This window comes from Heptranchias perlo, chromosome 14 (genome assembly GCF_035084215.1).
Source record: "Heptranchias perlo isolate sHepPer1 chromosome 14, sHepPer1.hap1, whole genome shotgun sequence".
Lineage (NCBI taxonomy): Eukaryota > Metazoa > Chordata > Chondrichthyes > Hexanchiformes > Hexanchidae > Heptranchias > Heptranchias perlo.
The window spans coordinates 27,037,582-27,059,337 of NC_090338.1; the positions used below are offsets into that span (position 1 = coordinate 27,037,582).

General features: G+C 43.5%; 1 protein-coding gene and 1 long non-coding RNA gene across 7 annotated transcripts in view; one reads left to right on the forward strand and one right to left on the reverse strand.

The window, feature by feature from the left end:
- Positions 1-21,756, reverse strand: part of LOC137332377 (uncharacterized) — an 86,725-nt gene that overhangs the window by 12,393 nt on the left and 52,576 nt on the right. For 4 of the 6 annotated variants that reach the window (XR_010965644.1, XR_010965642.1, XR_010965643.1 and 1 more), the window contains exon 3: positions 11,205-11,379. This is a non-coding gene — a long non-coding RNA (uncharacterized lncRNA). Of the gene's footprint in view, positions 1-2,259; positions 2,586-7,987; positions 8,419-11,204; positions 11,380-21,756 lie in introns of those variants that run through there. The other 2 variants (XR_010965641.1, XR_010965646.1) reach the window with 2 other exon arrangements.
- LOC137332376 (organic cation/carnitine transporter 2-like) overlaps positions 1-21,756 on the forward strand; it is a 54,373-nt gene that overhangs the window by 11,491 nt on the left and 21,126 nt on the right. Inside the window, exons 2-5 of the mRNA XM_067996155.1 lie at positions 2,374-2,477; positions 3,307-3,461; positions 3,646-3,817; positions 16,344-16,470. Of these exons, the coding sequence (XP_067852256.1) occupies positions 2,374-2,477; positions 3,307-3,461; positions 3,646-3,817; positions 16,344-16,470 (558 nt within the window). The remainder of the gene's footprint in view (positions 1-2,373; positions 2,478-3,306; positions 3,462-3,645; positions 3,818-16,343; positions 16,471-21,756) is intronic.

Here is a 21,756-nt window from a genome sequence, read left to right on the forward strand (position 1 = left end):
CAAGCTATGAAGTGATCATTCACACACTGAACTTGTTTTCAGTGGTGAAAAGAATAACAAGCTGGGATCTGATCCAGGTCTTTAAAATGCCGAGAGGCAAACTTCAAGATTCAAGTGAGAGTAGAGTAGAAGAATTTTTTTTCCCACAGACATGCAGACATCTGGAACAGTTTCCTATCAAAATAAATTAAATACTATAATCCTTAAATGGGACAGACTTTCCACTTCTATTTCCCCTGGTGCAAAGCAGAGGAAAAAGGGGTGGAGACCCTGGATATGGCTCTCCACCTTTTTAGAGCTGTGTGGGATTCCCAAAGCTTTGCCAGGGAAGAGAGGGCAGAATGCTTCCGCCTATAGCAGGTACATGCATAAAGTTACAATGTAAATAAGGTGGAAGAGGCCTCATATCCCACCTCATTTTCTTCTTCCAACATTAGATAAGTGTTAGGAATGGCGCTCAGAAGAAGAAAACGCTTTCTTCTCAGTGTCCAGCCCCACTCAGATTGGAGACAGATTCCTGATCCTGGATCAGTGACTACCGCTAGAAAGTGTGCACGAGGATAGGATCAGGCTGAGCTCTGCTGTCTTCATAGCTAAAACTCCCTGTCAAGGTTTATACATGATGAACAGACAACTGAGTGAGCTGCCAAAGGGAGGCCAAGACCTGGGAACTATACTTCAGCAGGAGTCAGTCATTTCAGGAGAGGAAGGGAGAAAATAATGAGAGAAAATCATTTTTAAAAAGTTGAATTAGTATCTGGTTAGGTATAGGATTGATGGTTTCAAGGGTAAGCATAGACTAGCTAAAGATAACCTATGGAATATAATCATTTAGATTGGCATTCTAGAATTTTGTTCAATTATCTTCAGGGATCATGGGAAAAATTCCCAGTTTTGCTTTGGATGTGGTTACTCACCTCCCTCAGCAGGTTAAACATACTGGGCCGGATTTTGCTGTGAAAATAACGGTGCGCAAATCGGACAGCAGGTTTCTGCGAGCGCACATGCGCAGTTAAACGTGAAAATCCAAAGTTGCTGTCCGAGATGCGCTGCCCTTCAGTAAGCTGTGCGAAAAAGGCATCCTGTCATCTGGCTCCTCATTCAAATGTATTGAACGGCATGAAGTTCCTGTACTGACGTCGTTGATACGGACTAAACGCGCCAGAAAAAATTAGGGCTGTTCATTCCAGTCTAAATACTCTTTTAACGGTGTGGTGAGTCTTAATTACTGCCAAACAACCTCTCTGTCACTGAAAATTAAGTTTTATAAGTGTGGAGTCTCATTCCTCCAGCTTTTAATTATTGCTGGAGATTTTTTAAAAAATGTAAATAATTTTTAAATTTTTTTTTCATTCTGTCTCTTTTATCTCTCTCTTTTAACCCAATCTTTCTTTCCCGGTCTTTATTTTGCTTTCTCTACCTGATTTGACATTGAATTCACTATTTTAACTTACACTTCCTAGTTCAGACTCTGCGCTGTTATTAACGATTCTTCAACCTAATTGGTTAAGGAAATACACAGCCGCTTGCCCTGTTCACACAGGTCCCAGATGTCCTGTGGAGGGCGTCACACTGTTTGAATGTGTGGCTGACAGCAACTTGCTGTGCAAAACCCCATAGAAAGTCTATGAGCAAGTGCAAGTCGAACGAACAGCTGGCACATTCGTTCACTGCTCACAGGAATATTTGGCCCATTGTGGTGAATCCATAATCATGTAAACTGTGCATTGTTTATTGGAATGAGTAGGCTTGATGAGCCAAATGGGCTTTTCTTTTCATCTATTTTCATGTTAAATACTAGCGTGGCTCAGTTGGTAGCACTCTTGTCTCTGACTCAGAAAGTTAGGTGGGCAAGCCCCACTATAGAACATGTACTGTACACATAATTTAGGCTAACAATCCAGTGCAATACTGGGGGAGTGCTATATTCTGGGAGGTGCTGTCTTTTAGGTGAGACATTAAACCAAGACCCTCTCTCCCTGTTTAGGTGTATGAAAAAGATCCCATAGCACCACTCCAAGAAAAACAGGTCCTGGTATCCTGGCCACATTTCTTTCCTCACTCAACAACATAAAAACAAATTGTCTAGTCATTTGTTCATTTGCTGTTTGTGATGACTTGCTATTCATAAATGGTTACTGAATTTGTCTACATAACAATAGTGACTACGCTTCAAAAGTAAGTTCATTGGCTGTGAAGTTCTCTGAGATGTACTGAGGACATGAAAGGCACTATATAAATGAAAGTATATTCTTTATTTTGACAGTGTGTACACTCTTAGGTAATGTGGCTTAAAATGATTTACCTATAATTTTACCCAGGGACTTTTCTTATCTGTTTATGATTTTGTAATTTTTTGTACTTTCATTTCAGTGGGACTTGGTGTGTAATAATGACTGGAAAGGACCTTTTTCTATGTCAGTATTCTTCCTGGGAGTGCTGGTTGGCACCTTTATCACTGGCCAGTTGTCAGACAGGTGAGTTATTTTCACGCATGTCTCTTCTCAATTCTGCCAGATAGACTTTTTATTTAATTGTGTGGTAATTGATGAACTGCTTGTCCACTGCAGGTTGATTTTCTGCTCCTGTATTGGATAACATATATATGGTATAAAAAATAACTTAAGTGATATGGATTAACATACTCTACACCAAAAGTATTATTAAAAGGCATGGTTGATATCAATATTTGGAACCTCAAAAACGACTGTAGATTATAGGTGTAACATTCTATAGACTGAAATCACCCTGTTAGTAGCAATACAATCATATGAAATTCCTCTCTATTTTAATAAATGCACTAAATAAATGAGTTATCATATTTATATGTCATTATCACAAAGTGCGATATCACCCCCTTGATCTCTATCCTTTGTGCTTTACTTTGCCACATCACAAAAAAACCTTTGTTTAGGAATGAAAAAGCAATGGAAATTTGTAACAAACTCTAACAGTCAGAAATTTTGGATGTAGATACATAAGTGAGTATTTGTATGAATGTGTATATGTGTGTGTGCATTATTTAGTGCATGAATGAGTATATTTGCTTGATTGGTACTTATGCATGTGCGTTCTGGTGCAAGTAAGTGTGCACATTCTAATGTGTACGCCTATATTTGTTCATGGATGGATGTGCATGCATGAGCAGGTGTTTTGTTTGCACGTATGTGTATGCATAAACGGCTGTGTGTTCATGAGTGTGTGTGTGTACTTGAGTGTGTGCATTATTTAGCATTATTTAGCAACTACATGCATGAGTGTGTGTGTGTGCATTTTTATGAAGATTTGTTTGTCTCTGCTTTGCAGGTTTGGGAGGAAGGCTGTTTTGTTTGGGACCATGGCTGTACAGACTGGATTCACCATGATTCAAGTGTTCTCTCCAAAATGGGAAATATTTTGTCTTCTTAATTTCTTTGTGGGTGTTGGACAGATTTCAAATTATGTGGCTGCCTTTGTTCTTGGTAAGTGTCTGCACTATTATCGACCCTTTCACTACTACCTTCAATGACTCAGTTGTTCTCAGTATGATGCTAAATTCTAGGTTCTGTTTCTTTTTAACTGAACAATCATAATAGTCAGTGAAATAAAATTGGGAAATGACTCACAATCACTGGTGTTCTTGACCTGGTTATTCTCCTTTTACAGGATCAGAAGTTCTTGGGAAATCTGTTCGGGTTATCTACTCTACACTGGGAGTTTGCATTTCTTATGCAATCGGATATATGTTCCTGCCTTTGGTTGCATACTTCATACGAAGCTGGCGGATATTGCTTTTCACCCTGTCTCTCCCTGGCCTGCTGTACATTCCTTTGTGGTGGTATGTAGGAATTAACTTATTTCATCAGTAGGGAAGACACTTTTTATGGCCTCTAGGGGAAAAGGATAGTGAGTGATTGCATCGTTCTCCTTTCACTACTGGAACTGAATCCAATCCAAACACTGAGAATGAATCTTTCTTCTCTAAAAAAGGTGGGGATCTGCATTATTGGTTGCATCCTGGGTTGTGGAAGCTCTGTAGCTGTATGATGCTGGCTGAGTTGTGGGCTGTGCAGGCTTCTGAAGCTCTATCTACCGGTCGAAGTGGACCTGCTGGTGTGACTGGGACCATGACAGCTAAAAACTGTTTATTTAATAATGAGAAATGCTATTAAGAGCCACCTAGAGGTATGATAGGAAATGATAATACTCAACTGTTAGCATACTAACATCGGAAAACCCATAGGAGATGTTTACCTATCTGCAAATTAGAGCATGCAACATCTGTATTGATTTTAATATATTGTAGAAATGAACTGTATTCAATTGAACATGACATAACTAAGTTCAGAATTACAATGTTACAGCCTCAGCCAGGTTCAACTTGATATAGCATATTAGTTATATTATATTTAGAGGATTATAGGACATGGTTCACAAATAGAGCTCTCTTATGGTAACAGAGACTTCAGCAGCTATGCACCTGCTCTATGGAATCCTCTCTCTAATCCTCACTGCCTTGCTCGATTTTCAAAAGCCTTCACAAAACCTTTCTCTTTGATTGCATCTTTGCTTGCCTGTTATTACTTTTTTCTCATTTTCTGTTCAGTGTGCTCCCGTTCCCCCTTATGAAGGACTGTGGGAAGTTTTGTTAAAGGAATTAAAAATATGTGCAAGGTATTGTTGTTAGTTAGTAAAGTAACAGGTAGCAATCTTGCTACCTCCTCTTTATGTCTATATCTTAGCTGATCTTAAAAATAAAACATATGGGCCCCCATATTCCTCTCAATTGCAGCTGGGGAACACTCAGTTCCAAGGCCCAATGCAGAGGAAAAGGGGATGGAAACCCATTATATCAGGTCTCTGCCCCCTTTACGTTACCCCAGGATTATTGGGGCTTCCTCAAAGAGGCAGATCTCAGCTGTGCTGAGCAGTTAGCAATGATTCATTCAAATGCAAATTAGATACATTTCAATCAGAAAATAATACTTTGGGATATAGCATATGAGTAATTTGAGACATAACATGTTGTAAGTCTAATATGCTTGGGAGGAACAGGTGACTTTGGACCTACAGTTCCCAAAGCTCTCCAGCACTGGGGTTTTCCTCGTGTCATATCTAGGTCTGTTGTAGACTTATTAATAGAGATTGATTGCTATGATTAGTCAACAACTCCATTATCATTGTATCATGCGGCTTTCAGGTTGGTAGAATGCAAACTAGATGGACCTTGGTCATTTTTCATCTAGCAATTCCTATGTTCCTTACAACAGGCAGAAGGCAAGGTCATCCATGGAAATGAGGTGGGAGGTGGCATTCCTGGCCCTCTCACGTCACTTTCCTCCATCTTTGCTGGAAGGGCACCCAGACTCAGGGGCATTTGAAGAAGTTGGCTTTGACCTGGCTTTCCTCAGATTGAAAGGTCTGATAGCCCAGGTAAAAGGCAAAGAAGGCCTGAGAGGTAAGTTCTACCTTCTACTGCAGCCTGTAAAAAAAACTACGGGCCTGGAAGCTGCTGTTTCCTGAGGCTGACTGCCAGTCCTGCAGCTGTAGGTCTCTCAGAGGTGGAACCAGACCATGGAAACGATCATTAAATTCTGGTGTACTGGGGCCCGGACAGTCACAGTGCACTTTGAGTATGCTGCACTTGTCCAGCGCCCCGGCCATGATTTCTGTGATCAAGAAGCAGGTTAATGGCTATATCAAAACAGTTAATTAGCTTCAGCCTCTTGGGTGTGTTTTCAACAGGGCATCTGTAGTCTTTCTGTCCTGGTTTGACCTTTTTTATAACTTCAACAGACATGTTGCACATACTTATGAGGAGTAATTTTCCAAATTTGTGCTCCCAGTGGGAAATCTCACCCAACTGCACATCAGAAATTCGGGCATGTACAGCATGTCAGGGATGAAATTTAACTTTGGCTGGGGTGCAAAATGGCCAGTAGTGGATTGGCTGCCCATTTTACACCCTGCTCGATATTCCTTTCCATTGACTTTAGTAGGAAGGAAAACTGGGTGGGATGTATAACAGGTGACGGACGGATCCACTACCACCTGTTTCATTCACCTGCCAATGTTGAATTTCACCCCCGTCATTTTCAAACCATTTATTTATCAATATATCTCTCTGTATCTCTTTTAGGTCTTGTCCATGAGTGTCTCAAAGGGGTCATGAGCCATGGTTCAGTGGATAGCCTTGGTCTTCTAGCAATAATGGTGGCAACATCTAATGCCACAAAATAAAGGAGTCATGATAACTACCAGGGTAGGGGACATTAATGTGCATGATTTATACCTATGGTCACAGACCAGCTGCGTGTTATTGAAGCAGTGGATTTGAGGGTAGCGGCCTGTATAGCCTATGCGTGCTATCAATATTGCCCTGCACTTTAGGGAATCCAGCCAGACAATAAAAATTCAGGGCTCTTTCATGTTGTTGGTTGATTTCAATAGGGATATTAATGAAATCCCTGGCAGGGCAAACAATCAGCTGCATGATGTAGCCGTGTACTGCTAATTGTGAGATTGGACAGATATCTTCTGCAAAAACATTCAAGGTGACCATTATCTTGACAAACACTGATAGACTTGTCCCTGTCATCAAAGGGGGTTAAATTATGAGTACAGGTTGCATAAACTCGGCTTGTATACCTTTGAGTATAGAAGATTGAGGGGTGATCTGATCAAGGTGTTTAAAATGTTAAAAAGGATTTGATAGGGTAGATACGGAGAAACCAGTTCCTCTGATGGGAGAATTAAGAATAAGGGGACCAAATCTTAAAATTAGAGCTAGGCCATTCAGGAGCGAAATCAGGAAGCATTTTTTTACACAAAAGCCGGTCGAAATCTGGAACTCTCTCTCCCACAAGGCTGTGGATGCTGGGTCAATTGAAATTTTCAAGACTGAGATTGATAAATTTTTGTTAAGCAGGAGTATCAAAGGATATGGAGCAAAGGCGGGTAAATGGAGTTAAGTACAGATCAGCCATGAACTAATTAAACGGCAGAGCAGACTCGAGGGGCTTAATGGCCTATTCTTGTTCCTGTATATTTTCCCTTCATTGCTCCCTGTCCTCCCCTCTCCCTTTCATTGACCTCTTCACATCTATTGCACCCTTTACTGTCATCCATTACCTTCCCCTTGAATACCATTCATTTCTTCCCAACAATGCTATCCATTGCACTCCCTTATCGGTATCTACTTCCCCCACCATCTATCCTGCACCTGCCCAATCCAACTTCTAATGCACCAGATCAGGGGCCCTCTTTCCTTACCACCACTCATGATGCTAATGTATACTATAGGAACTCTTGTTCTTGCAAGCTTTCCAGCCGACAGTATACAGCGACTGGGATCACTAAGAGGAGACTTGGGTGGGAAACAAAGGAGTGGTAGTACTGAAGGGAGAGGAACTGATTCATGCTGATTTTTGTCATCAAATGTTGACATCCTGACTCGGCATGCAAGATGTTGCTGGAAACTCTGGTCAATTTTCGCCTCTTGAACACAGTGGAGCTGAGTGATTGTACTCTCCCTGCTGCTACTATGAATGAGATCAGCACAAACAAGAGATCGAACATAGGTCTGTTTCATATCCCCTGCACCAAAGGATATCACTATAGAGATTTTTTTTGTACAGATTCCATCTGCTATATCTTAACCCATTTACTTAATTTATTCCTTCAAATCTCTGCTACAGTAGCCACCTGATCATCCAAGAATGGTATGAGATATACTCTCCTCCACAAAGATTAGAAATAGGTCCTGCAGGATCCCATTCAGTGCCCTCCACCCTTTATCATCAACTTCTGCCTCCTATTCCTAAATCATCTTTCAACCCAGCTAATTAATTTGCTCTTACTTTCCTGCACTCATACATTTTCTTTGAAAGCTCAGAATCTGTTGAATACTTACTGAAAATCTATGTCTATGGGATAGCTCTCAGCCACTAGTCTATTAGGCATGGCTAAGTCTGACCTTTGTCATTAGGATCACAAAAGTTTCAGATCCTGAGATTTTAATATTTTTTTATTTAATTAAAGTTATGTGTGGTGGAACGTCAGTGGTTCCTTTTGATTGGCTGGAGTCCATGTCAATCATGTCAATTGCCTCCCTTCAGTAAACCAAACATGTTTGTGTTACTTCCTCTGTCATTTCCCTGTTCACCTTGAATTGTTTTGGGAACTTTCTTTGAGAGTTTTGATGTTGTTTGCTTCAGAAAATTAAGTGGATTCTTTATGCAGCAATATAAAACCTTTCTTGTAATCGGACATCTTTCACTTCTGATTTTAGTCTTTTCTGAAGGCCCACAATTTGTGCTTCTTTGGTGGATTGTTCCCTCTGCATCAGTTTCCCCATGCAGCAGCATGAACGCAATCAGTCTGATGAAGTCAAAGCAGCGCTCAGAACTGCTGGAGAAAAACCTAAAAGATGTGCTTGGTCTGATAAATTCAAACCAGAATTCAAAACTTTGGTGAGAGAGAAAGACTGAAGAGTTTCACGTTGATGTTTGTTAAGTAAACATACACATGAAGTACATTTACCAGTATTGTGTATAAGACATTTTCTACTAAAAGTAGTGCACATGGTTAAAATGGTGTTGCAATAGCCACACCTGTGGCCAGTCAGCAAATTTCTGTTGGACAATTCTGAGATAGAGAAATAGAAGTGAAGGAGGGTAGAGAGAGGTGAAGGAGGAGAGAAACAGAAGTAAGGAGAGTGAGAAGTTAAGGACAAAAGGGAGATTGAGTCAGGAGAGAGAAATGAAAGATAAGGAGGAATGAGGGACAAAAATGGAACAGAGAGAAAAATAGAATTGAAGAAGAGCGTGAGAACGAAGTGAAGGGGCAGAGAAGGTGAAACAGAAGTGAAGGAGAAGATAAAGAGAGGAACAGAATGAAGGAGGTTAGAGAAACAGAAATGAGTGAGGAAAAAAGAGATAAAAAACAACAAATTGCATTTATATAGCATCTATGTCCCAAGGCACTTCAGAGGCTTAGACCTCGATTTTAACTCCCCCTGCCTGGTGGAACCCTGTTAGGGGGGCAGTTAAAACGGAGCAGGGGATTTATCTACTCCTTTCACTCCCCAATCTGCCTCCCGAATTCATGTTTCCGGCCGCCGGCTAGGCCGTGATTCCTGCCGGGTTTGGGTGGGAGTCAGAGCCTGAATGTGGAAATGAGGCCCAGGAATTAAAATCTCTCTGGGCCTCAACATGTGAGTTTGTCACTTATCCCAACCTCCCACATTCACCGATTCCACCCTGAATCGAGGCCATAATCAGAGGAAAAATGGACGCTGAGCCAAAGAAGGAGATATTAGAAGAGATGACTAAAAGCTTACTCAAACAGTTGGGTTTTAAGAAGGGTCTTAACGGAGAAGAGAGAGGTGGAAAGGCAAAAAGGTTTAGGAAGAGAATTCCAAAGCATAGGGATTAGATGGCTGAAGGCACAGCCACCAATGAGCAAAGGATACATGAGGCTAGAGTCAGAGGAATGGAGAATTCAGGAGGATTGTAGGGCCAGAGGAGGTTACAGAGATAGGGAGGAGCAAGGCCATGAAGGGATTTAAACACAAGGATGATAATTTAAAATTGGAGGCGTTGGGAGATGGTGAGCCTATGTAGGTCAGAGAGGACGGGGTGATTGGTGAGCGGGACTCAATGCAGTATAGGATGCAGACAGCAGAGTTTTGGATGAGCAGAAGTTTATGGAAGGTGAAGGATGTGGAGCTGGCTAGGACAGCAGTGAATTGACAGAGGATTGGAAGAGAATTTCAGCAGCCGCTGGGCTGAAGCAATGGTGGAGGAAGACGATCTTATGGATGTGGAAATAAGTGGTCTTTGTGATGGAGAGGATAGGGGGTCGGAAGTTTAACTTGGGGTCGAATAGGATGATGAAGTTGCGAACAGACTGATTCAACCTAAGACAGTGGCCAGGGAAGGGGATGGAATTGGGGAAGTGTACGAGTTGGTGGCAAGAGTCAAAGACAATGGCTTTGGTCTTACCAATGTTTAGCTGGATTAAATTGCAGCTCATACAGGACTGGATGGCGGACAAGCAGTCTGACAATATGGAGACAGTGGACAAGTTGAGCGAGGTGGTGGAGAGATAGTACTGAGTGTTGCCTGCATGTCTTCGCATGATGTTGCCAAGGAGTAGCATACAGATGAGGAAGAGTAGGGGGCCAAAAATACATCTTTGGGGAACTCCGGAGGTATCATATGAGGGGGGAGGGGGGGTGTTAGGGAAGAGAAGCCGTTGTTGGAGATGCTTTCGCTATGATTGGATAAGTAAATGTGGTAATTTAAAGCCATGGAAGTCACATTGAAATCATAAAGAGCCTCATGTCGTGACAGTTTATGGTTTCAATGCGATTTCCATAGCAGTTGACATTTTACCATGACTAATCCTTAAGTTCCTCAAAAGATTATCATGACAAAATTACAGCCTTAAGCACAATCTATTGCTTCCAAAACCATTCAGATTGCCTCTTAAGGCCTCTTTGGTCTTTAAATGAACTCGGATGGTGCTTTGTTAAACGCCCTTGAATGTTCTTCATCTTACTGATGTTAAATTAACTGGACTATAATTAATTTATTCATATCTCATTCCTTGTTTTTGAACAATAGCTTGTTTGAGAGTGTTTGAGGCTGATGAGAGTGAATGCATGATTTATTACTGTGCATTTAGAACTTAATAAGATAATCAAGGACAGCCGACATGGATTTCTTAAAAGCAAGTCATTTTTGACAAAATTTAGACCGGGAAATTCCTCAGAGCTGCTCTTGCTTCACAACATTACTTCACCAGCAGTGCAGCGGAAACTCCATTTACGCACATGAGCAAGGTTTCCGTCACACCTCTGGTGAAGTAATGCCAGTGGAGCAGGAGCAGTCCCGAGGGATTCCTGGTCATAGTTTTTTGAAGAAGTGACCAATTGGTTAGACAAAGAGAATACAGTGGATGTGGTACATGTGGATTTTCCGAAGCCATTTGACATGGTGAGTAACAGGAAGCTTGTTACAAAAATTCTGGTATATGGTATAAGAGTAGGCTGATGGATGTTGCTTGGATTGGAGAAGGATTGGAAGTTGTGCCCTAGAGATTCTGAGAAGGAACTAGAGGAAAGAGAAAAGGGACAAGACAGGTTGGGCAGCAGCAAATGACAAGCTTCACAATGCAGCTGAAGTTAACAAGCTGGCTGAATGTGTGATTTCTTGACTTACATGAAGGGGTACAAGTAATAGGCAGACACCCTGCTCAAGTAAGCCACCAGCTGCAATGCTCTTTGTTCTTGATGGGTCACTGATTTCCTGTGCTTCCTGTTCCATCTGGGTGAGTGCCATGATGCTGGGTGTTCCTCCTCCCAGTCTACTCCTCTGCCTTATGCGCTGTCTTCTCCTGCAGAAATAGAGGGCGAGAGTTGGTGAGTGGCTATTGAAAAGGAAAGTGGACATGTGTGGAACTTCTGGTTGTAGTGCAGATGCTGAGAGATGGAGAAGCCAGATGCACGTAGGATGTGTGTACTTGAAGCACAGAATGAGAAGCAACTAAGTACACAAAATAATTCACTGCAACATCACTGCCATTTGAAGCTTCAGCTGATATTGATAGAATTTGTAAAAGTCTATGGAAATAATAAAAAAAGATTTTGTCAGATTATTCTGGCACTTTGTGGGTTGCTTTGTTGGGCTTGTTGGCTATATTTACTGGAGCAAAAAATTTTGAACAGTTTTTGGCAAGACAGGGTTGTAATGCAGGAGCATTTAAATTTTGAGGGTGAGACCTGTTTCTACTGGGGTCACACCCTGTTTCCATTTCGCTGAAATTTCAAGTCCGGGCGAGAGGGGCCATCTCCTCCACCCGCCCCTTTACCAGCATGCACTTGCAAATGAGATGGTGTAAGGCATCAGAATTCCCATCATTTCCACTCCCATTAGATATCATTTGCTTTGGTGTAACTTATGAGAATATAAAAGAGATATTACCCATAGAATTAAATGGAATGTGCAGCACAGTCCATTCAGCCCAACTGGTCCATGCCGGTGTTTATGCTCCACACAAGCCTCCTCTCACCCCTCTTCATCTAACCCTATCAGCATATCCTTCTATTCCTTTCTCCCTCATGTGTTTATCTAACTTCCCCTTAAATGCATCTATGCTATTTGCCGCAACTACTCCTTGTGGTAGAGAGTTTCACATTCTTACCACTATCTTGTGTGTGCCTTGTCAGGGGCAGATCCACCTGGCAGAAATGATAAAGATACTTACTACTTGGATAACTTTTTCCTATATCTCAGGTTTGCCTAATTATTTTGAGAATTTGTTGTTGTTTTGGGGAGCTACTGAGCCATACTTCAAACTGCCAGAATGAGGGACTCTCTGGGCATGAGCACATTTTCAGCTCCCACCTACTGTAGGGGATTTCATAGAGCAGTATGAGTTTCCCAATGGGGATTTCCTTGTTTGCAATCTTTGAATATCCTAAACAGAAAGGGATTTCATTTCTTCAATGTTCAAATTGTGTGTGCCTAACAAGAATGAATCCTGCATGTCAACGTCAAATTTGCAGAGAATTGTCTTTTGTAATGAGGAACTCCAGCCTCCCAGCTCTATTCAGGGAAGACAGTGAAGTGTTGGGATGGCTTCTGGGAAACAAGGCTATAAGAGGACTATAGCAAGATTTCTCTGCCTAGATAGATCTAGACAGGCACTGCAGTATGCTCCTGAGGAGGTCACTTGCATCATGCTTGCTTTCTGTGCTCTTCACAACTTTGCTATTCTGAAAGAACTGGAAATGGAATCCCTGGAGGAGGTGTGCTGGATGCTGAGCTGAGGAATCTGAAACTCAGCCTCCAGAGAATCTACACATGGAAGGATCTTCATTACCAACTGGTTGGGAAATTTGTAGAGATATCGTTAGTAATACATTCTCCTCAGATTAACATGGCACACTTTCAAAACCACACTCACTACATACCCCAGCTTTTCTGCCAACTCCAATCATTCCGTACCTCAACATTTGTCTTTTTGGCCCCCATTAACAAGTACGTCATTGGCAGTATAGCGCTTTGCAACGTCCTGAGTTCGTGAACGACTCTATCTGTCTGTCTGTCTGTCTGACTATCTGTCCATCTGTCTGTTTATCTATCTATCTTTCTATCTATCTATCTAACTAACCAACTAACAGGAAGGACAACTGTAGAAGGACCCTGCAAAGTGACTGGAGTTCTAAAGGGTTGTATGCAAGAGGGGAGTTCCAAACACAGGTTCTGGCTAGAAGAGTTAGAGGCAAGGGTCTAGAAATTACCTAAATTTCAGAGAAGGCACTATCCATATGAAGTGCGTTGATTAAATCCCCAGGACAGGCAACCTGTCACCAGCAAAGCACTGTATGTACTTCACACTGGACTATGGAGAGACCACAGAGAGAAATCAAAATTTTTTGAGGATTCTAATATCTACTTCCATGAAACATGAAGTGAAACATGAAACAAAAATCCTTGTGCAGTTTTTAAAAAAAATAATTGAAGGTTCCACTTTCAATCCCTAGCCTATGCTGAGTTAGCTGATCTGACCTTGGATAGTGATGGGACACTAAACTGACCTTAGTCCTTCTGGATCAAGGAGGAGAAAAACAGCCAGGGTTCCCAATCCAGTGATTCCTGCATATCTGGTGAGAACAGAACCAGGTTCAGCTGTGATATCCCCCACAGATATCACAGCTGAACCCACAGATCCTAGGAACATTTGACTATGTGCTGAGATGCCACAGCACTCAGAACTGACAAAAAATATGAAGGGAAAATGGTGCCTCTGATTGAGGGAAGGTATGTTCTCTTTCAAAGGGAAAATACTAAAGAGGAAAGTTGTTAGTCTGTGTATTTGTTTGTTAAATTCTGACCCTGAGATGTCTGTGCTCGCTGTCTGTGTTCATACATGAACTGTGACTACTTAGATAAGATACCAGAAGCTAGCCAGCATTTATGGAATTATACCCAAGAATGAGTTACTATTTCAGAAAAGGAAAGGATTTAGGGGAAAAAATAAAAGACAATCTATTAATTCTTTAAAAAAGGAAAAACTAAAGGAGTAAAAAAAAAAATCACTGTGGCAGATGCTTACTACTATACTATATCAAATTAAAGTTTTTAAAATGCACTGCAATGTCCTACAAGGTTCTTTATTCATGGTAGCTGTAGTCCCCTGAGAGGTGCAATACCTGCTACAGGTTGAACAGTTCCCAGGGATCATGGTGATAACTTGTTTTGGTTAAACCAAGAAATAAACTTGTGTGGAAACCTCACCACAAAAACACAAATGTGGTTGTTTGCACTGCACCATTAGATCCTGCCAATCACAGAGCCAATGCGTTTGTCTGACAAAATCTCAAGGATTTTTGGAAGGCTTTTCTTGCTGGCTTCCCGTCCTACATCCTTCACAACAAGAAAGAAAAAAAAGCTGGCTTTTATATGGTGCCTTTCACAACCACAGGATATCCCAAAGCACTTTATAGCCAATGAAGCACTTTTTGAAAGTGTAATTGTCAACTGTTGTAATAGGGAAGTGAGGGAGTACTGCACTGTCCCCAAAACCACTTCACCTTGCTCCATGTCTCCTTTATTTCTAAAGCCTCTTAAAAATCTACATCTCTAACCGTGCCTTTCAGCCCTCCCCCACCCCACCCCGCCCCCTCCCGAATCTCCTGCTCAGCATTCTCATTTCTCTTGTAAAGCACTCTGAGATGTTCTACATTAGGAGAGGCATATAAATTCAAGTTGCTGTTTATTGTTGATTCTCAATCATTATAGATTTGTAAAGTTCAACTATATTCCTGCAGAGGGTGCTAGAATTGCATTCAATCTTAAAATATCTGCAAGGTGTACAGGTCTATTTTCTGACCAAGCACAACAGTTAATTAATCCATTATTCCAGGATCAAACTCTGTAATCTTACCCTAGAATTTAACAAACAAATACACAGACTAACAACTTTCCTCTTTAGTATTTTCCCTTTGAAAGAGAACATACCTTCCCTCAATCAGAGGCACCATTTTCCCTTCATATTTTTTGTCAGTTCTGAGTGCTGTGGCATCTCAGCACATAGTCAAATGTTCATTTGGCATTTTGATTTTTGCTGGACATTTTTTAAAAACAATGCTATTTCTTTTTAAATCCCCCCACCCCCCCAACTATGCGCCATATCATGGCAACAGTGTCCAAGCTTCTCAGACCTCTACCAGTAGAGCTCATGATCCAGGCAGTCATTTTCATAAGCCTGTCAAAACCCATGTTAAACTTTGACACCATTCTAGGCCATTATTTTTTCTGAATCAACTCCTAGATTTGAACCTATTGACACTGCAATCCATCTGTCTCTTGTTGTGCCCTAGGCCAGGTTCTAACTGAAATCGTACACATGAGATTCTTGAGATAATTACTAGAGAAGAGTAGCTGATGTGGTTTCCTGCTGCCTTCTTCATGGTTTTTTCATTGGAGTACCTTCTCCTAGGTGGGCTGTAAACAAGGCTAAAGAGCCCCGCCTACTCTTACATTGGAGGTGGGGGTGGGGGGGTGGAAACACATGTACCCATCAGACACAAGTACCCCCGCTGGATGTCAACCCAGTATTCATAACCAATGTTCCGTTCTTCACTCACTGGGGTTGTTTGGAATGGGGCCCAAATCCAACCCTTCTAACTCAGAGGCAGGAACACTCCACTTAGCCAGTGGTAACTCCATCTGGACACGAGTAGCCTGCTAGATGTCACCTCAGTATTTAGAGACCAGACTCTAGGCTCCACCCGCCGTGGTTGTCTAGAGTGGGACTCGCTCCTTTCAGCCTCTGGACCGTAGGTGGGAATGCTACCACTAAGCCAAAGGCTCGTTCCTGACAATGCAATATCAGCTATTAAAGAGTATATTCATATTACTAATAATTTGTCAAGTCCTTGTTGACAGGGGCTTCCAGAGGATCATGTCACTCTTTCACTCTGTTCTTGAGCAGAGCCGTAGGAGTGCTGAGGTCCATTCCCAGGAGAGTGGCCTTCACTCCATGGGAGAAGCGCCTGTTGTCCTCCTTCAGGATGACAGCTGTAGCCACTGGGGAAGACGTCGTAGGAGCACACGGATAATCACATAAGACAGGTACTAAGAGTACATTGTAATTATTCCTGTTAAGGATGACATACACATTGACAATTTTTGTTTGATAAATTTGTTTTCCATTCTGGGTTTGGTGTTAGTGTTTATCTTTGTAGTGAAGTGAGGGCGAGACCCACAAGACTGGACTGAAGGAAGGGAATCAGCTGGTGGTAGTAAGGACTTTAGTGCTCTTTCCTTAAAATAAAACACTTTTATTTCCAGGTTTGTTCCTGAATCTCCACGCTGGCTGCTATTAAAGGGAAGGATACAAGAGGCTGAAGCAATACTCCGACTCATTGCTAGGAAAAATGGTGTCACTTCACCAGCGGTGCTCTTCAATGATCTTGAGGTACTAGCACACAATACTGCTACTGTTTCCTGTGTGCTTTATTGCACACTCCTTGACGCACTTGTTCTTTCTCTTGTCAATTTTTTCCCACTCCCTTCTCTCTTGAGGGTGTGGACTCCTTGCTATGGTATTCTGCCATGGGTATCAGCCATCTCCCTTGTCCAAGTGAACATGTATGAGCCCAGACAGTGAGGGGCAGCAGGCCATTCTACCATCAACAACATCACAGCCAAGTCCGATCCTGTCTGCGCCTAACAACAAAAGTGCATTATCCAGCAGAAGTCACTGTAAGACTCATTATATTGTTGATATATACACTGGAAAAGAATGGGAACAAGCTGTATTTTTCTTGAATGTAAAAATATTAGAAGAATCCTAGTTTGTTGAGACTGGTGTACTTCATTAACCACAAGTGCAATTTCTGCAAGGGCTGACTATGCTTCAAAAACCATTAGATTTGTGAAAGATGATGTACAAAATCCTAGTTGTTCAGGGATTGCATCTAATAGCCTGCGTACTTCCCAAGCAGAGGTGAGACACAGGGGAATAAGCCATTATTATCATATCCTTGTATTTAGCTAAGCCCTTTTAGCTCATTTACATCATGTTGATGAGGGAACGATGTTATGGAATCATTCAGCAGGCTTGATCGCTGGAACAGTTCACTACAAAAACACCACTGCAATGTTACAAAGTTGGCTGCCACAGCAAGTGGCCTAGAAATTCGATCACGTCCAGAAATGGGCGCGCAGGGGGCGAGGCGCGCACTGCAAGTACCTGTTAGCGTTGATTCAGACAGCACGTAATATTTGTGCTGCCTGCTGATTATAATCACTCAGCTGTGCAGCCAGCGCAACCCATGCTACTCATTGGCCGCACACCTCTTTTGGAGGATGGATATCGGGCATCTGTGATGCCACTTGAAGGCAGCCAGCACCTCTTAAATGGGGTTGCACTGTGGCTGCAGGAGGAAGCAAGGAAGCACTTTTGAGCAAAGGAATGGCTGCTAGACTGGCAGATCATGCCCCCAGGTTCTCAAATTCTGCCTTGGAGGCCTGGTCTGTGCAGTGGACAGAAGGAGAGACATCCTCTTGCCCCTAGGGGGTAGGAAACCCTCCATGCATCAACACCGTCAACAGTGGAAAAAGCTGACAGTGCATGTGAAGGCCAGCAGCTTAGCTGCCAAGACATAGATGCAATGCTGCACAAAGTTCAATGACCACACCAGAGTTGTCAAGGTAACAATACTGCTCTATTACTCTCTGCACATACCTCCACTATCTACAGCCTTACTACTCATAATATTCACAATACTCCCTACCCCTGCTTCCTTTCACTCTCCTACAATCACTACACCACACTTCACTACACCTCCTTCTCCTCCTACTCACACTCACCACTATTCTAACCCTCACTTACCCACAACTCACATCTGACACACTGCATACCAGCTATGCTACCATGACAGGCACATTTTCTAAACATCTCACAAGACTGTTACTAATATACTCCCTTCTTTCTTGCAGAAGATCACGTACAGCTTGTGGCAGGAGGCACTGCCCGTCTGCACTCTGCCTCCTTGAGGGTAACATGCTGGCCTTCACGGGCAGGGGCAGAGTCACTGCCATGGTGACTGGCAACGCTAGTGGGGATATCACACAGGGTTTCTTCACACCTTATCCTCTTTTTCCCTTATTACTTCTATCTCACCCTACACACTCTGCATGACAAACTGCAGATGCTTTCATCAGCCGCTTTTCTCACTCTGCTTTCCCTTCACACCACAAGCTAACCCTTGTCCCTCTTTTCATTCCAGATGCTGATGATATGGAAGACCCTGTGCCAGTTCATGAAGAGGAGACCAGCCTTCCTGAAGATTCACCACCACTAGACCTCACCCTCGCAAGCATCAGTTCAGATACTGGTACCATGCATACTTTAGCGGCTAGGCTACAGGAGGTGTCTTCATGTGATGAATCTCTGGGCACAAGTGTGCAGAAGCTAGGGCAGGTGGAAAGGACGCCACAGGTGCCAGCTCGTTGGAGAGCAAGATCACATACCAGCTGTGCAGCAGACTACTCAGATGCTGACTTTGAGGACCCAGCCTACCGAAGAAGGCTGATGGGCATTCACCAGAAAATACTAGGTGTACTGGGCAGCCTGCCAGCGAGCTTAAGCACAGTGGCTCAGAGCATGGAGGGGTCCAGCTCCAGCTAGTATCAAGGCTTCGCGCAGAGCATGGAGACCATTCTGACCAACACGGACTGAGTGGTCAGCTCCATCAACAACACAGTGAAGCCTCTCCTGACAGCTTTCACAGCTGCCATGGAAGGTCAGACAGCTGCCATCTTAGCTTTGGGGGCCACTGTTGACAGGGGCTTCCAGAGGATCATGTCACTCTTTCACTCTGTTCTTGAGCAGAGCCGTAGGAGTGCTGAGGTCCATTCCCAGGAGAGTGGCCTTCACTCCATGGGAGAAGCGCCTGTTGTCCTCCTTCAGGATGATAGCTGTAGCCACTGGGGAAGACGTCGTAGGAGCACACGGATAATCACATAAGACAGGTACTAAGAGTACATTGTAATTATTCCTGTTAAGGATGACATACACATTGACAATTTTTGCTTGATAAATTTGTTTTCCATTCTGGGTTTGGTGTTAGTGTTTATCTTTGTAGTGAAGTGAGGGCGAGACCCACAAGACTGGACTGAAGGAAGGCAATCAGCTGGTGGTAGTAAGGACAGTGGTGTACTGGGGAAGGAAGGGATGATTTAGGTGAAGGGCTCTTCAATGAGCTAGTCTCTACCTGTGCTTCTACGAAGTGTTTCCCCAGTGGCTACAGCTTGGGAGGTGGAAGTCTGCTAAGCTTAGATTGAGGACACTTCAGATGGCCGTGGTGGGTGACCTTGAGCAGCTCTGGGCCTTAAGGACCTGACTGCAGCATCTCAGCGTAGGCTGAGGCAGTCTGGCCCAGCTGGCTGTGTGGCACTATCAAGGGCCCTGGCAGAATGGGTGGTGGGGGAGCAGGCATGCTGCCATTCAGTAGGATGGGCCTCTACTCTCTGGAGTTTAGAAGAATGAGAGGTGATCTCATTGAAACATATGAAGTTCTGAGAGGGCTTGACAGGGTAGATGCTGAGAAGCTGTTTCCCCTGGCAGGAGAGTCTAGAACTAGGGGGCATAGTCTCAGGATAAGGGTTCAGCCATTTAGGACTGAGATGAGGAGAATTTTTTTCACTCAGAGGGTTGTGAATCTTTGGAATTCTCTATCCCAGAGAGCTGTGGATACTTAGTCATTGAGTATATTCAAGTCTGAGATCGATAGATTTTTGGACACTAAGGGAATCAAAGGATATGGGGATAGGCTGGGAAAGTGGAGTTGAGGTAGAAGATCAGCTATGATCTTATTGAATGGCAGAGCAGGTTCGAGGGGCCTTATGGCCTACTCCTGCTCCTACTTCTTATGTTCTCTGAGAGCTCTGGTAGCTAAGGGCACTGGTGATCGATACCTCTCCTGCTCCTCATCTTCATGTTGCTCCTCCTCCTGTTGCTGCTGCTTCTCGTGCTGCATTTCTTGCTGCCCAGGGCTGGTCCCTCATGATGTCAAAGTTATGCAGCATACAAAAGACGACCTCACATCTCGATACCTGCTCGGGGTGGACTGCAAAGCTCCTCCAGAAGGATCCAGGCAGTGGAGGCGTTGCTTGAGCATGCCGATTGTTCACTTGATCACATGTCTCATGGCGGCATGGAGCTCGTTGTAGTCCAGGTCTGCAGCTGTGCCGAGGTTCCTGAAAGGAGTCATGAGCCAAATCCCTGTTGCCCAGTAGTCAGCCTGTAATTTGACAGCCTGGTTGGAGGACACAGAGGACTAGCACAGGATGATAGAATCCTGACTGCTGCCAGGATACTGGACAGGATGCGCTGCCTGTAGTCGCAAATCAGCTGTACGTTGAGGGACTAGAATCCCCTATGATTGATAAAGATGCCAGGCTGGTGATGGGGAGCACTTAAGGCAATGTGGGTGCAGTCTATGGCCCCTTGCACTCTGGGGAAGTTTGCCGTGTGGGCGAAGCCTAGTGCTCTCTTGTCCTGCTTTGCTCTGTCCCTAGGGAAGGAGATGTAGGTGTTCCTCCTGGTGTAGAGAGCCTCGGTCACCTCTCTGATACAACGGTGGACTGCGAACTCTGAGTCACTTATGACACTTGCTGCATCATGGAAGGAGCCTGAGGCATAAATGTTAAGGGCCATCGTGACCTTGACGGCAACAGCAGCATTGTCCATGATCTGGTGTGAGGCTTGAGTTGTGGCTGCAGCAGGTGATATAACTCAGTGACAGCCTCCTTTGTGATGCTGAGACATTGCTCCTGAGTAAAGTTAAAGTAGGAGAAGTGTTCCCTGAATACCCGCTGTAGGTTTGGCCTCCAAGCGCAGTGCCCTCCTCCTCCTCCCCCTTGTCGCAGTTTCTCCTGCTCTCTGCTGTCTTCCTTGCCGCTCCCCCTCGTCCTCCAGCCCTGAAAGCAGCCCTATGTGACCAACCATGACTGCACTCAAACTATTTCTGAGGCAGCCAACAACAGTGCAACACCAGTAAAATCTTGCTCTCTTCAGACAGTGAACTTTCAGTGTGATAAAATACACCAAGAAATGGCCAGAAGTCATGCAACTGCCTGAAATGACAAACCAGCAACTAACCTGTAAGTTCTGCATGATGCTTACAAATAGCGCTGGTGATGAGTTCTTCCTGCTGATTAGCATCACGTGTTGCTGGCGAGTTCTGACAGGTGCACCTGACGCCAATGGAGTAGCCTACACCAATATGGCAGGCGGCGCACTTCCGGTTCGTAATAAGCGTGCGCATCCTACCCACCATATTGGCGCCTTAGGAGGCCATTTAGCACCTGAAAAACAGGCGCTGTGCGATTGAATTTCTAGGCCAATATCTTCCTTAGCACGTACTTTTACAATATGTCCCCTCCCCCTATTTTTATTAATGCAGCACATGCTACTGTGATTGTGTCACTGATCTCGCCATTGCATCCTTGTTAGTTATAGGTAAACTTCAGAGAAAGAATATTTCTATGGCAACAAGGCCACTTTAAACAAAACAAAATAGTGTCTATAACGTTCCTATTATTGTTCCAGCCAGTAAAGTTGAATTTATTCTGCTCAAATACAAAAAAGCCCTAAATATCTGTAGTTCTTCTCCCTGACTCCCATCATATATTCAGCAGGAGCCCACCAGAATGGCCACAAACTTAGCCATGACCTGACTACGCTGGGTACCAG